Raw genomic sequence first — 16,776 nt, 5'->3', positions numbered from 1 at the left:
GGAGATCCATCGAGCTTCTCCGATGGTGGCTGAAGAATTGGGGATTTTAGGGTTATCTCTGTATTAGAGTTTTAGAGATATATTTGTAATTGTTTGATAAAAATAAGGGTATATTGGACTTTTAAAATGTTTGGATGAGTTCACTGTAGCCAAACTCTCATTTTTTTCTCATCCAGAAATTCAAATTATTTTAGATGAGATTTTAAAATGTATCCAGATACTGTATCCAGATACTGTATCCAGATACTGTATCCAGATGAGTTCCTAATTGTTACTAAACGAACAACAATGAGCATTTGCATCCAGATATTGCATCTGGTGCACCAAACGAACAGGACCCTACTCTACTCAACATGAACAATCATGACTATCTCAAAGGACAAAGTCAAGCCTTCTCCTACATGAAAACTCAAGAGAAATCTTCGCAACCGGAGTTGTTCTCTGAGGCTACATAGCTATAATGATTGTTGTTTTTCTCGACTGTATACAAAAATGACTAAATATTCTCTCTTCAAATTACTTTGTCACACAATCATCTTTTCATATCAATCGTCTTTTCTGTTTTAGTGTTTTTGTAAATTATAGTATTCATATGTTATGATTTTCTTCGTCTTATTTTTGAGATTCTAAATAATTAGTCAAGCATTTTGCAACCTTCTATTGTGCTACATGATTTATTTGGAGTTTAGGATTTCAAAACCATTGATGATATGAAAATTTATACATCTTTTGAGTTTCTTAATTCTTTGTATGGCTCATGTGATTACGTTGGAGTTTGAACACAATTAGGGTTAGTATGACACGGGAAAAGATTCATATATGTCTCTAAGGACTTTGTGTTTAACCATCTTAGTCGATATGTTTAAAGTAACTCAAAGATGCATGATAAGCAACGTATAGTTTGGTTTGTCCTACTGTTTTTTTTTTAATTCCATTTCGTTTGTTTTCTAACTTCTTCTTTTTTTGGTCAAAAGTGATCTCATGATCATGTTTAATTTGGGTTGTCTAGATCGAATGCTATGCAGTTTTAAAGTTCGTATATTGAGGACAAGACCACTGATTGCATCTTTAGGCGAGCACAATTTTGAGTGTTTTACGTGATTTTTATTAATTCGTCTACATAGTCTTTCATTGGTTTTTAGAATATGGCTCTTGTATCTCTTATTGTAGCTTAGGACGACACCCGTGTTTTGAAAAATGAATAACTCGAAGCTCTATATTTGATTTGGCATTTCTCCTGTCAGTTTAAATCATATACAACAAAGTATATGATATGAGGCATGATTATCCTAATAGAGCTTACTTGTAATAATTTGGACCAATCGTTTTTACATATCAGTTTAAAGGTATAGTGTGTAGAAAGTCTTTTGATATATATACAATTAATATCAAAACCATTGATAATAATTTTGAGAAAATCACATTTTTAATTTTCAAAGTGTTACAAAATATAAATGAGTAGGACTTTAAACCTCAAAAAAAAAAAAAAAAAAACTAACATTACAAACCACCAAAATGCATTTACTAACACTTTAAACCTTAAAATTAACTTTCATATTTGCACCCCCATAAAATATGACGGAGCAGCAATGTCCGTCAATATGAAATAGTTGAATTATATTAGTTTGATTTAAATACTTTTTAATTTAATTTTAATTAATTAAATTTTAATTTTATAATTTATTATGATTAATCAAAAAAACAAAAAAAGAACTTCATCTTCTTGGTGTATTCACCATCCGACCATAAAACTCTCGTTCAATCTTAATCTCAGCTGCATTATGGTTACTTCTTACTTACGCCATTGATAAAGACCTCTGAAAATAGAGACTGTAACACAAGAGAAAAAAATTGAAGCAAAAAATTGAAGAATCAAAGATAAGGTATTCATGATAAAACATTTGAGAAATGTGAAATTGAAGACGAAAACATATCTTGATTTTTAGTGAGAAATCAATCGGTTTGAATCAGAATCCAGTGAAGATGCATCTCTGAAAATGATAATTATGAAAATTAATGTGGTAAAAGTTTTGTCTATGAGGAAGATTGACGAAAACAATGAATTGAATAAAAAATCTTGAAAAATTCTGGTAGACGGTTAGCGGATCGAAGAAGATGAAGTTTTTTTAAATTTTTTTTTCTTTTGTTTATTTTTATAAAAAATAAAACAAATTAAAATTTAAAGTAAACTAACATAATTTAACTATTTTTATTTGACGGATATCACTGTTCCGTCATCTTTTATGGCCGTGTAAACAAGAAAGTTAGTTTTAATCTTTAAAGTGTTAGTAAAAATATTTTAAAAATTTATAATGTTATTGAAATTTTCTTATATAATTTAAAGTGCTACTCAATGACACTTTGAAGGTATAAAATATAATTTTGCAATCTTATGATATTTTTTTTGTCAATTATTATATTAATTCACTTACTTTAATTTAGGGATATTTAATATGTACAGTATAAACAAAAACTAAATATTATTAACAACATAAAGCAAACTATTTCGATTGAACCAAATTAGAATTTTTTTTGTTTCTTCTTCACATGCATATTCACTTCTTATTGGGATATATAGGGTTATATAAGCATAGAAATCTCGATTCAACTTTTTAATTTTTTTAGTTGTATATATTATATTGAATAAAATCTAACATTTATGATTTTTTAGATTGTAATAAGATGTCACCGCGTCGATGTACAGTGCAAAAATATATTTAATAAATTAAATATAATATTTCTATTTTTAAAATATAAGCATTGTTGTAACATATATCAGTCATTATTAAACGATTTTAAGGATGCAAATAATTTAATCTAGTTTTATAAATTAAATTATATTTTATAATTGTTTTAAATAGTTTGTTAATGTTTCCTAAAATTTCTAAAACAATAACTGGAATCTATTAAATAATTTTATTAAATAATTTCGAAAATATTATTTTATTATTTCAGAAACCAATATAAGCTTTTTTTGTTAGTTATTAAATTAATTAAAATAAAATGACATTTTTGTAATATGTCACATGATAGTAGGGTTAAACTTGTAACAACATTGCTTAAATAAGTATATAGAGATACTAGTGGTTGTGTAACATCCGCGAACCAATCTCTTCGGTTTGGGATGAGTGTCGATCGACAAAAATGAGGGTGTCGGTCGATACCATCAATTCCTAGTTCACTTGGTTTTTTTTCAATCGTCGAATTTGAGCGGTTTGGTTTAGAAAATAACCCTAAACCATGATATTTAAGGATCAAAGTCAACTTAGGGCTTTGGTCAGCCTTTTTTATCGTTTCCAGAGAGAAAAGAAAGAAGGAGAAGGTTCCCAGTGAGTTTTTGGAGAGTTTTATGCCTTTTCTTGAGAGAGCCTTCCTGTGGAATGGTGATCTGAGGCTAGGAACGTATTGGAGGCTTGTTGTGGTGTTGTTTTCGCTCTTCTAGAGTTAGAATCTTCTTGTTAAAAGGTGAATGCATGACCATGGCTGATCTGAGCTTGAGATTCTCTGTTTTGGTGTTCTATGAGTTATGTGATTGGGTCGAGTCGTTTCAGTTTGGTATTAGAGCCCTTACGGTTCTAGGTACGGCTTCATTTTGCTTTACATTTTTGATGTTGTGGATTGCACGCTTTGAGTGATTATGTGATTTAGTCAATTGTGTGTGTCATGGGGTCCTAGAACATCCTCTTCGAGCCTTCAATGAGATTCCACAGTACAATGTGTATTTTTGTGTGTGGTTTGAATTGTGTGTTTAGCCTTCTATCTTTGGTAGTGCAGATGATTAAAGGTGGTACTGTTGTTGGTTGTGGACGTGGTCGTGGTTGTGGACGCGGTCGTGATCGTGGTTATGGACGTGGTTGTGGTCGTGGGCGCGGTTGTAGTCGTGGTAGGGGTAGAGGCCCATTTGCTAACGAGACTATGGATCAAAGTGTGACGGTTGAGGACGTCGATGAGTCACAGACGTTTCAGGAGGGATCAGAGGGTATGGCCGGTACCAATGGGCCCGTTGGAGCCGGTGGAGCCGATGCGTGCGGTGTCCGTCCCGGGTTGGCCATTGGTTTTGGGCTTCTAGGTGCAAAGGTCGCAACAGTTGGAGCCCCTGGTCGAGGTGCCGCTCCCGCTTTACAGAATTGCTGGCGTAGGTGTTGCATCAGTTACAGGGAGTTGTTCCGCTGCAGACTCCGCTTGTGCTGCCGATAGTGGCGGAGGTGCAGCAACCGATAGCGTAGTATCGGTACGGTTCAATTCTTGGGTGGTACCGACCCTAGTGTGCCTGATGCGTGGAGGACGAGGCCGGAACGCATTTTTCAGTCTCTCAGGTGTCATGAGAAGTATCATGTGGAAATTGGAGGCCATTATTTGGTAGATGACGCTCATGTATGGTGGAGGTCAGTGACTGTAAGGAGAGTGCAGAGGAACATGACTTAGATTGATTTTGTGGAGGAGTTCAACCGTAAGTATTTTTCTCGTGAGACACTAAACTGGATGAAAGTGTGGTTCCTACAATTGTCACAGGAGACCCAGTCAGTTCATGAGCTGGATGTGGAATTCAGGTCGGCTTTTGGTGCATGGAGATGACTTGAGGGTCCATACGCCACGAGAGCGGAGTTGGTTGAGACCGCAAGTGAGATGGAGAAGGACATAAGAGCAAATGTGGTGGCAATCAATCGAGCGGTCTAGCCGAGGAAAGGCTCAACATCATGGTGGTTCTGGCAAGGGCAGCAAGCATGCACAAGGAACCAAGATGAAGTGGTATAGCATGATCCAGGGAGTGAATGATTCATAACCTATAATTGTAAATTTATAGTAAATGGTATAGCATGATCAAGGGAGTGAAAAGACTCTACAAATCATGTGTACAGTGTAATGAGTTTGAGTTTCTGTTCTTGTTTAAGTTTGATTTTGAGTTTGAATTGGTTGTTTCTTTCAGTTTTTATTCTTATTTAAGTTTGAGTTTGAGTTTGTATTTTCTTTCGGTTTCTGTTCTTGTTTAAGTTTGAGTTTGTGTTTGAGTATTAGTTTGTTCTTGTTAAGTTTAAGATTTCTTTCTGTTTATGTTCTTCAATTACTGATTGATTTGTGTTTCACTTTGTGTCTTTGCATGAGGTTTGCCTATAAGACATGAAATCACAACAGCAACATATGAGTATCTATCTTCCTTGTCTTATTTTTTTTAGTTTAGGATCTACTATTAGACCCATAAAATTTAACAGTTCCTTACTAAAGTCTTTAATTATCATTTTTCAAAATTTATAATTAAAATATTCTTAAGCAACTTTGTTAAAAATCAAGCATTGGATTATATATGATTTTGTTTAGTATGTTAACCCTAAATTTGAAAGATTATTTGATGTAGTGGATCTTATTTGTGGATTAAATACAATTTAGGTGTTCAACTGTTCATGAAACCCAACAACTAGAGTTGTTGAAAATAAAAATAGGATAAAGTAAAGTAGTGGGATAGGAAATTAATAGATCAATGCTCTTGTGGCAGTAGGAGAAGAGAGAAAATGTAATTTATATATACATATAGATATATGTTTGCTAGCCCTCCACTATATCACCCGTTTGGGGTTAGATGATAGTAAACATATGATGTAAAAAATCTAACATATGTTAAAAGGATATGTTGATGAGATTGATGTGAAAGATAATGAGACATGCTTTGTAGCCGCGTTAAGCATTTGTATTTGTGTAAGCTCCCACATATAAGTAAGGTCACAGGGTTCATTTTGCGTATGCTTTGTGTATTATATGATTCTCAGGTGCTAGAGAAATCTTAGAAATGCGTGTGGTAGTTATGAATTGGTAACATATACCAAACTGATTTAGTGAACTTGTAATTTTTGGGAAATTAATTCTCATAAAACATAAACATCATTTGTGTATGTTCACAAAGTCACTTGCCTTGCAAAAAACTAGAGAAGCCAGAGTGAAATATGTGGCTCTCTCCCTCATTCTTCATTCTATTCCTCTCTTCTCTTCTCTAAGGATAAAGCATTTTTTCCCAACAGATGCAAGGTCCACTTGAGATACGAGCTCTAGAAAATTTACAAAGAGAGAGAGAGTCCGGTAACATGCGTCTTGTCTCAAAGATAAATATATAACCAAAACTCAATTTGTTATCAAAAAGCCAAACCGAAATAAACAGAACCAACCGGTTACCAAATCTCTTTTTCTATCCAAATAACATCCACTTGTACTAATCTTATCGACAAACAAACGACCGATAACAGCCCACGTGTCATCACGATACGATTATTATCCTCTCTGATCCAACGGACCCAAAACATCTATCTCTCTTTCTCCCACCCTTTTGTCTCCTCGATCTAAGATGGCGGATTCGGACAACGATTCAGGAGGACACAAGGACGGCGGGAATGCTTCGACGCGTGAGCAAGACAGGTTTCTACCGATCGCAAACGTTAGCAGGATCATGAAGAAAGCACTTCCGGCGAACGCAAAAATCTCCAAGGACGCTAAAGAAACGGTTCAAGAGTGTGTATCAGAGTTCATAAGTTTCATCACTGGTGAGGCTTCCGACAAGTGTCAGAGAGAGAAGAGGAAGACGATCAACGGTGATGATCTTCTCTGGGCGATGACTACGCTAGGGTTTGAGGACTACGTGGAACCTCTCAAGATCTATCTGCAAAAGTATAGGGAGGTTGAAGGCGAGAAGACGACTACGGCTGGGAAACAAGGCGATAAGGAAGGTGGAGGAGCTGGTGGAAGTGGAAGCGGAGGAGCTCCGATGTACGGTGGTGGCATGGTAACGATGGGGCATCAATTTTCTCATCATTTTTCTTAATTATTATTATTTTTAATTGTAAAATGATAAAAGCAAACTATCATTTGTATTAATTAAATATATATAAGTTTAACTTTTAGTATATATTTATAGATTTTTTTAATGTTTTTTTTGAACATCTGAATTTTATTGATATACTTGGGCTTTGATTGGTGACCACGTTAAACGAGATACTTATAAAATTTTGAGCGGTTGAAAAGAAAACGTTTAAAAAAAGAGCGGTTAAAGATAGCGGATAGAAAAAATGGTATCATAGAAGAGAGTGGTTGAATTTATTTTTGCTTGATTAGTAGCACTATAGCGATTGAATAGTATATATTATATTAAATTATAAAAATATTAAATAAATTTAATTCAATAATAAAATATGGAAAAACATAATATATTTTATAACATGAAAACTTAATAACCAATAAAATTACAAAAATCGTATGCAATAATAAATATATTTTAAAATTCCTAATTTGAAATATTAATAGTTGTTGTGATGATTATCTAAAACATTTCAAACATATAATTGTAATTTAGTTTCACAATTAGGCTAATTATAAGTTCTTACAAGTGAATCTGTCATTAAATTAAAATCGTGTATATATTTTTTAAGACTAAATTAATAACGAAACATAAAAGTTGATCGGGCTAATTTGAAAATCCAATCAAATTTAACTTCTTCACATGTATTACTACAGAGACATTAATATTTTCCACTTTTTAAAAAAACCATCATTATGAACAAATATTTAATGCAAAAAAAAAATGTTTAATCTTCTTCGTTTGCAACCGAAGTTGCCAAACACTCATATTTTTTGGTGGTTGGTTTTCATCTTTTCAACCGCTCAAAATCACTTCCAACCACTCACTCCTTCCATCGACTCCAACCGTTCATCCCAAACACCATCTCCAACCGACATGATGATTGGTAGTCATTTGAGCATCTCGTTTCCAAAAGAGGCGATTGAGTGCTACCAATCAAAGCATTGGTTTCACACCAAGGTAAATTACAACAAGTAGAACATAAGATCCCAACAAGGGAAACATATGCTGACAGACTACATGAATGTCCCCAGAGTCATTAGCCCAGAAGAAGGAAACACAGCCCCAAAATAAAGGGAACCAGAATACAAACAAGTACAAACGATGATATAAGGAGAAGAAGAACGAACTAAGTTCTATATTTGAACAAAGGCATAAGAGATTCCCACCAAGCTTCCCTATAAACCCTGTAAATGTTAAAAGCACTAGAAAGCAAAACGATAGAGAGGAAAGCAGGAACCCAACACGACCAGAGACACAAATACAACTTCCATCACACCTCACCAGCCGATTAGAGAGAGCTAAATCACTAGGCGCAAGGCCAAAACCTTAATATCGACACGAGACAAGCCACACAAGATCAGCTATTCTTACATGCGGACACTCGTCGAACCAACTTCAGCCACATACAGACTTAAAACTGACGACGTCCTTGCAAGAGAAGAAGTAGAGAATGATTCCACTGCTTCGACTAAAATCTAACTCTAAAACTTCCAAAAGGAAACTCGAAGGAAGGCTAGTAGGTGACTCAGCAACAAAATACCATCCAAATGGCTCACACTAAGAACGAACCTAGAGCAAAAACTAATCTCAAAACAGCAAGAGGACTCTAAGAAGAGGTAGGACAAAATTCCAGATTCAAACCCCAAACATATCCACAACCAACAATAAAGGACCAAGAACTGACTCAACAAGGGTAACACTAAAGCCACCACCAAACAAACTGGGGATATACCAAACGAGCTTGACTTGATGAGAATGTAGCCAAAGATAACCTAAACACTTTCTAAACAAAGAGACCTAAGGCAGCACAATCAGGACAAAAGAATACAAAGGCCAAATGTTACCGGAGAGGAGGCAAAAAAACATCTCGGCCGCAGTAGCAACCAAAGACCATTCTATCACTGTCAAACGACCAAGGCCAACGAAAACCAGATCTGAAATTACGCTCAATACAGCGATCAACGAGACAGGACAAATTGCTGTTCACCATCACGAACCAAAAGGAGACGACGCTCAAGGAAGATTTCACCGAAACCGGAGAAGATACAAGCTTGAACCCGTTCCAAAACCTTTGAAAATATCCGTCGGAGAGAGGCTGGGAAAGGGTCAAAATTAACTAGACATGAAGGAAGCAGACAAAGACGACCCTCTCACGACTCCGGCGAGAAGCGCCGATGGCCGGAGAGAAGCGCCGGTGGCCGGAGAGAGGTCAGATCATGGTGAAGGCTTGACGGCAGCTAGGATGAACTTCTCTTTTCAAGAGAGAAAGTTTTCGAGGTTCTTTTGCACACTAGACAGTCACTCATACTATAGATTTTTTTTAATGTAAGTAGGTAATTCAACACCCACTTAAAAAAAATGCCAAAAAAATGATAATATTTAAATTTAACTAGGATTGGAAAGCTTATGGTGGAATCAAGAGGAAACATCAAGTGAGATGAACATACTTAGTAGGGGTTATTGGTTTGAGATTTTAATAGAGTTTTAAAAACTTTAAATGTTATGTAGAACATGTTGTTATTAGACCAAAATTTTGTTAAACTCTGTTAAAGTTTAGTTTACTAGTTTGCGATTTATAAAAAATCATTTAAAATCTCAACAAATTTGGGATTATTGGTTTGAGATTTTAATAGAGTTTTAAAAACTTTAAATGTTATGTAGAACATGTTGTTATTAGACCAAAATTTTGTTAAACTCTGTTAAAGTTTAGTTTACTAGTTTGCGATTTGTAAAAAATCATTTAAAATCTCAACAAATTTGGGTTATTGGATTTAAAAGTTTTGTGTTATTCTATTAAAACAAAAGAATCTAGGATTGTTAATGAATTCAATTATTAAGTTATTGGTTTATGATTTTACACACTTTCTTTACAAAATAAAGTCATAAAAAGTATCACAAAAACACCGAGATTGTGTGGATTACTTTGCAAGATTTTAGATAACTAATCAACGAAACTATATAATACTCTCTAGCAATCCTTAAAAATCTTTTACTTTTCACTTTTAATGATTTTGTTGAAATCTTCAAAATTATTTTTAAATTAGAATCCAATAACACCTCCAAGAGTTAGGCTGCATAAGTTTTTTTAATGTTAAGTTGATTCTCCAATTGAAGTTATACTTACGTTTAAGTCAATTCTAAACTGAGGTTAGACTTATAAAAACTGATAAAATTGTTTTTTTTGTACGTGACCATTCTTCATCTAACTCCAGGTGAACATTAACACACACATATACATATATATATATATATATATGATATTTTTTATATAAAAAGGGTTATTTTCTAAATGGGTATTTGTTGGCCCAAAATTTTCAAAGTGAGTATTTCTATCCATACTTTCATAATTAGGCTTTTCAAAATAAAAACGACATTTTTACCCCTATCCTATGTATTACCTTTTGTTTTTTTACTCGACAACAATAGTGCTTCTTTGACCACCATCTAATTTCTCGGTGACAACCCTTGATTTTTAATAAAGAAAACTAAACCCTAATAGGATACTATCTAGTCAATCGAATGGTTCTAATTCCTGTTTTAAAAATCGGTCTCGGCGGCCGATTAAACGCCGGAAAAGTGCTCGGCGGCACACAACCGCCGCGATTTCATACAATCGGTTAAGAAATCAGATCTTTTGAAAAAACTCTTCTTTTTGGTTAAGTTATGTCGGAAATCAATTATTTATGACTAGATCTATATATTCTGGGTATAAATGTACTGTAAATCGATCAAAAACTGATGAAAAACGGAAAAACAAATTGTAAAGGTTCGTGTTTTAGATTGTGCAACCGCAAGCCAAAGGAAGAAGAAGAATAGAAAATTACTATTGTATCCTTTATTAAAAAGATATGACTAAAATTAAATACTGGGATTCGAACCTAGGTCATTTGACTCAAATCAATGCAACATTAACCACTGCGCCGATTGCGTTTTGTGGACTAAAATGTATAATAATAAATATATAATAAAAATACTCTAAAACTAGTGCCCGATTAATTGATTTATCGCTAGGCGGACTTCGACTACCCGACTAACACCTAGCAATTTTTATAACAGGGGTTCTAATTAATAATTTCAATTCATCTTCACAACTTAATCAAATTAGAAATTACATGTTTACAATTGATAATTATTAGAGAAAATGGCTACAAGAACTATCATCACCGGAACTTATCGTCGGTCGGATCCAAACGACAATCAAGCCACCATCATCAAAGCGGAGTCCACAATCGTCATCGCCGTCGTTCATAAAGTTGAGATTCAAAATTTAGTCATTCTTAATATTAAGATCTCATCACCATCTTCTACTACTTTTTTCTCACCACCGTTGTGACTGGATCTTGTCATCACCGCCATCTCATTTTCAATGTCATATTTTCGTATCTCTCTTCATTGTCACCGAATCTCACCGTCGTCACCGGATCTTATCATCATCACCAAATCTCATTATTGTCACTAACTTTTTGTTCACTGGATTTCATTATAGTCATCATCCTCGTGTTCAGCATATCTCAACATCTTCACCGTCATCTCCACAAATCATCGTTGAGATCACATGAGTTTTGTTTAAGTTGAACCACCAAAGAAAGAAAATTGAGGGTAAAATTGTTTTTATACAACCTAGAAAATGCCTAAATCTGTAAGTATGGACAGAAAATTCTGATTCGGCTATACTAATTGGAAAAAATGTTAATCTCGCAATTAACTCTATATAAAAATATGTAAAATAATTTATGTATTTTAATGGAAATCAGAATATGGGATGTTTACTATTATTAACTGAAACTTTGACCAATTTATTACGTGTGAGAAAAAATAGAACTAAAACTAGTCAAATTCTTAAATCTAGTCAAATACTAATTATTAAAAAATTAACATGTTTTATGAGCAAAAAAAGGCAAAAAATCAAACATATTTAAAGTATTTCTCAATTTACCATGTTGACTGTTGAGAATGAGATAAGGCTTTTTCAAAGTCTATAAATCAAAAAAGACAATCTATATATATAAAGTGCAGTTTCCTCACTCCTGGTGCTGCCACCTCAACATACCTCTCTTTTAAATAAATCCATATTTTCGACATTACGGACTATGTAGTTAATATTTATTTCTATCACATTTTTGTAAAATCTCAATTCATTATCCACTAAGCCATGTTTTTTTGGCTGGCGGAATAAAACTCCTCTCCAGGATACTCCACAGCGCCGTCGTCCGTTGTGGACCTGAAGCGTCCCTTCCTTTCTTATTCTTTCATCCTGGTTCACCTAATGGTTATCTTTGAAATAAATGTCGCTGAAGCGTCGCTGTCTTCCCTCTCTTCCATCTTCATTGTAACGTTTTTCTCTATTACTGTAATTCATCCCGTTCAATGCTCGCTCTTTCAATTCAAGACCCACTACTCTATCTTTAAATGGTGTAAGTCCTATATAATATTTTCTCCTCTAATTTCATGCTCCATATATATATTTTTCTTCGTCTCTTTGATTTCTCCTCACTAAAATGGATTTTGCTGTCATTTCATTCGAAAATCTCAAAGTTGGGCGCCTTCACCAACAGATCGTCGGAAGAATGCTTCGTCACTGGCCTGCTCGCAATGTCAAAAAAGGAGGCCAACTCATTGACGTCGACTTCCTACTCATTGACGAGAAGGTTGTTTCCATCTTAACTAGACTTTTCATTTATTCGTTTTTTACAACTCTATCTGACTTTGAAGTCACAAGAAGCAACTCCCATTTTAAGCTAACTGATTCCCCCTTTTCAATACGCTTCACACCAACCACTGTTTTTGATCAGATTGACGAGTCTTTTGGTATCATTCCGGAAGAGTTTTTCAGGTTTTGGACTCATGACCAATTGGTTTCTCTTGCCAACACCAATACAGATCTTCGAGGTGTGTTGATTTTTTCCACTCTTTCAATATTCCCCTGTTTCTATATTTACTCCATCTCTCAAAATTATAACTTACATAATCGACCTTTCATAAGTTGTCTTCTTCTCACATTCGAAAAACCTATCTTCTCCAGAAAATTATTCTAATAATTTTAGTATTTTAAGCGTTAAGGTTTCGTCCTCATGACTGTTTTTGCTCTCACATTAGATGTAATGGGCGAAGTCTGTTCCAGCAAAGCATATCGAAATGGAATGACACAAACCTTGGAGAGGATGTTAGTCCACCTATGTCATGAAAGGTCAGTTTCCATCGACTTCGATCTCTTTAGTTCACTGATGTATTTGGTTCTTTTATTTCCCATTCTTCATTACTTTCATCACATGGTTTCTTTTATTACAGTGGGGAGAAACTGCCTTTGACGATCATGCGTCCTCATTGGAGAAGGTTTTCAGCGAGAAAGACGGAGGGTCTAACATATTGTTAGCTACAAATATAAACCCAAAGTTATTTGGAGGTGAATCACTTGATTAACTTCATTCATTAACACTTTACTTTATGCCATCTTAACTTCGCATGACAACTTACCTAACGTTTCTCCACAGGTGAACTCTACCTCAATGTCACGTCTGGGACCAAATTTTATTCAGACAGAGATTTAGCAACAACTCAACAGTTTTCTGGTAGGTAATGAAAAGGTTTTGCCTAAATTGTTTACATTTAGTCATTCATACTATGTTTTTAATCCCTTAACCATACTTACCTACATGACTAAACAGGCTAAAGGGGAAAGCAAAAGCAGGCGCCAACTCAATTTCACCAACCGATCTCAAGAAAAAAGTCTCCAAGTATTACGACGAATAGGACATAGATATATGCAGAGAGGTCTTTACCTTCAAAATCAAAAAGAATAACCAAATCAAAGCAAGGCAACACAAGCAACACTTTCAGAGAATCAAGGAAACACAACTAGAAATCAGTTAAAAGTATTTGGCAACACTTCACAAATCCATCACAAAAGACAAAGAAGCAAAGAGATGAACACACCTTTAATAAACTAAAGAGATTCAGAAATACGAATGCCAAAATCAGATAACCGTAACACTAAATTATATGAAAAAGAAACCGAGCCAACAAAAAAAAACAACCCTGACTGTATAAAATTACAGCAAGATAAACAAGAAAATTATTTTTTCCCAAAACACAACTCACATCGAATCGAAAAAATCACTCAGAGGACAAACAGAAAAAAAAAATTACAACTAAGAACACAAAACAACTCACAACTTAATTAGGACTCTAAGGAAGCCAACACATTTTCATATAAACAAATTTGCAACCCAATTCACATTTACCTTTAACGAAATCAACAGGGGGATAACCGAATATCCCCTACCGATGCGAAGCGATCAGGAAAACAACCAATTACGCAAACCCCAAGAAGAAAAAAGAAAAATATTCAAGGGAAAACGAATACGAAAGGGATGACTGGAAAAACGTTTACGAGCATCAAAGAGATAAATTCGATCCTCATAGTGTCCTCTAGATCGCAAACATTGCTCTTCTCCTATCCGTTCAAGAGGACATTAAATTTTGAAAAAGAACAAATCCATTTCCAACTCAATAACATACAAATAATGACCCAATAAATCAACACATTATAAGCCTTACAGATAAATTGGGTCCGACTGAAACAAACAAAAATAGCCCCAAAAAAAAGAAACGTAAGTTATTGATTTTATTTATTTTTCTTAATAAAATCCACAACTTTTTTCACTCCAAACATTAAAACGTTGACAAAAAAAACTACTCCAACAGTTTACAAAATACATATGAAAATATTAAATAACAATTCAACCACAAAATGACAAATAATAATAATCACAACTATTAACTACAGCAAAACAACAACTTCATCTACACAATGTAAACTTCTAATTATAATTTTCTTTTAACGCATTAAAAACACACAAGATGATGTCAATTTTTTAAAAAATAAACAGCAAACTAAATTATACTTACTGCAAAACCTATTTTTATAAAAAATATCCAACAAAACAACATACGCAACCAAAATCAAATACAAAAACAAACGTAAATATGAATTTACGTAACCAAAAAAATAATATACACAACAAAACTTGGAATACACCTTAATCTAACTACCGCGCGTAGCGCCGATCACTTGCTAGTATACATATATAATTAAGTAGTAATTTGCAATCTATACTCTGATCCCCAAGTATACTCAGATTGATACAATACAATGAATCTTGCGTTAAGCATTCTGTTTCTTATATTTTTTTCATGTTTTGGGTCGAATCAAGCTAGTACATGTCATAAAAACACTGTAGTTTTTCAAAACAACCTTTTTTCAAGTCAAAGTGTTCTAAAAGTCCATTGCAAATCCAGAGATGACGATTTAGGTGATCATTTTGTAAAATTTCAAGGTCCTTCATGTTGGTGTTTATAATATAGTTAACATATATTATAAAGTTTACGTAAGCACCGGTTTATAGAAGAGATGCATCCATTGGTTTAAGTAACTCTTTGTTTAAGCATCTCTTGGTTTAAGCATCTCTTGGTTTAATATATAAAGACGAGAAGTTGTCGAGAACAGAGGAGTAGAGAGAGAAACAATACGAGAGAACCACAAACAAGAGAAACAGAGATTGAACTTGATTCAATCTTCTTCTTCTCTAAAATCATTTTCTGGAAATCTCAGAGTAGGTTTGCTAGAGTCTTTGTAAGGTGTCAATACAGAGATCGATAGTTGTATCCTGCAAGATAGACACCCACTAAAGCTACTTACACCATAGTAGGGGTGAAATTCTGTCTTAGGAGATTGCGTTCTGCAAGCCTCTATCAACATACGTTTCAGTCTCGTAAGAAAGAAAGAATCATCAAGTAAGTTTCTGGTTTGTAACAAGTGTAAACTGTATTTTTTCTGTTCTATAAAAAAGACGTAGTTGGATACGTATGATCTGATCTGCATCTATATTCTAGGAATAACACTTCATACAATTTTAGCTTTCATGATGGTGTTATCTTCACGACGATATTCAACTGTAACTTGTGGAAGGGAGCACATATGGAGTATCATAGGAATTTTACTGCATATACAGGAGATCCCATTTATAGTTGTGGTGCGTTGTACACATGGGATGCACGAGATGATGCTATTAACTTGTCAAAAAATGGTAAGGCGGAGACACTCATGTATAGTTGGATTAAAGATTGATGGTCAAGAAGCTAAATTCTTATTTCATCTAATAAACTATAATCATGTTGCGTTTTTGTGTGTTTAAATTGACAACATAACGGATCTTATCTATGTTTTCTTCTAACATCGGTTTATGAGTCATATGTACATATACAATTAAAAAAACATACATACAAATAAGAAAACTATCTCAAACGTGTTCTTTTTGTTAACATGGTTGTGTTATATTCAACAACCAAATGTAGCATTTTAAACTACTAAAAGATTGTAACATGACTATAGAACGGAATGAGAAGAAATCTGAGACGAAATTATTAACTTCTGGTCTAGGATTTTGGTAATAATAGAAAGAAAAAAAATCATAATTTGAGCATCGTTCTACATGAGTAGAAAGATAATCAAGAAACATTAAAGGGATATCAAGATGGCTATTGGGAATGTTTGATAAACAAGTTTGAAATTTAATCTCAATCTGCCACGAGTAATTTAAAGTTTGCGTCAAAACATGTGGTTACAAGAAAAAGTAAACAGAAGATACTAAATTTCTTTTTCCCTCAAACATGAGCTATAGTGAGGTTTTTTTTGTGTGTTATGATGTGTAGATATATGTACTCTAATATATATAATTCATAAATCGACACCAAATACAAGAAAATTATTGTTACCTTTTTGGTGTATATATACTTTTGATAAAAACATGTGGTGTTTGTTATAAACAAAAAGACAACTTAAGCTCATATGATAAGATTGCAATAAGAACTCAACTTCATCAAGAATATTAACTATTAGTCCATTCGTACTTGAGTTTTAACTTTATATCATTTTT

The 16,776-nt window shown here is 33.8% G+C and overlaps 2 protein-coding genes and 1 long non-coding RNA gene across 3 annotated transcripts; all 3 read left to right on the top strand.

Moving 5' to 3' along the window:
* Positions 1 to 5,204: 5,204 nt before the first annotated feature.
* On the top strand, positions 5,205 to 6,889 carry LOC104723751 (nuclear transcription factor Y subunit B-3). Its single transcript, XM_010442150.3, has one exon. It carries the CDS (start codon positions 6,332 to 6,334, stop codon positions 6,803 to 6,805), a length of 474 nt encoding a protein of 157 aa, XP_010440452.1. The 5' UTR covers positions 5,205 to 6,331; the 3' UTR covers positions 6,806 to 6,889.
* Positions 6,890 to 11,851: 4,962 nt separating this feature from the next.
* Positions 11,852 to 13,929, top strand: LOC147934150 (uncharacterized). Its single transcript, XM_087470973.1, has 6 exons — positions 11,852 to 12,255; positions 12,377 to 12,730; positions 12,938 to 13,028; positions 13,130 to 13,244; positions 13,333 to 13,410; positions 13,507 to 13,929. Exons 1-4 carry the CDS (start codon positions 12,108 to 12,110, stop codon positions 13,212 to 13,214), a joined length of 678 nt encoding a protein of 225 aa, XP_087327099.1. The 5' UTR covers positions 11,852 to 12,107; the 3' UTR covers positions 13,215 to 13,244; positions 13,333 to 13,410; positions 13,507 to 13,929.
* A 1,419-nt stretch (positions 13,930 to 15,348) lies between these two features.
* LOC147934149 (uncharacterized) lies at positions 15,349 to 16,071 on the top strand. Its single transcript, XR_015570490.1, has 2 exons — positions 15,349 to 15,634; positions 15,734 to 16,071. It is a non-coding gene; the product is annotated as an uncharacterized LOC147934149 (long non-coding RNA).
* The last annotated feature ends 705 nt before the right edge of the window (positions 16,072 to 16,776 follow it).

The sequence above is a fragment of the Camelina sativa genome, chromosome 11, assembly GCF_030686135.1.
Source record: "Camelina sativa cultivar CO46 ecotype springtype chromosome 11, ASM3068613v1".
NCBI classification, from domain to species: Eukaryota; Viridiplantae; Streptophyta; class Magnoliopsida; order Brassicales; family Brassicaceae; genus Camelina; species Camelina sativa.
The sequence above is the reverse complement of the archived record's forward strand: the minus strand, read 5'-3'. Positions and strand labels throughout refer to the sequence as shown.

What these genes read in the sequence shown, in the direction of transcription:
- LOC104723751 (XM_010442150.3), top strand. Translation starts at nt 6,332, where the DNA reads ATGGCGGATTCGGACAACGATTCAGGAGGACACAAGGACGGCGGGAAT.
- LOC147934150 (XM_087470973.1), top strand. Translation starts at nt 12,108, where the DNA reads ATGGTTATCTTTGAAATAAATGTCGCTGAAGCGTCGCTGTCTTCCCTC. An exon ending in CTACTCTATCTTTAAATGGT is followed by an intron (nt 12,256 to 12,376) that starts GTAAGTCCTATA and finishes AAAATCTCAAAG; the next exon opens with TTGGGCGCCTTCACCAACAG. An exon ending in CACCAATACAGATCTTCGAG is followed by an intron (nt 12,731 to 12,937) that starts GTGTGTTGATTT and finishes CTCTCACATTAG; the next exon opens with ATGTAATGGGCGAAGTCTGT.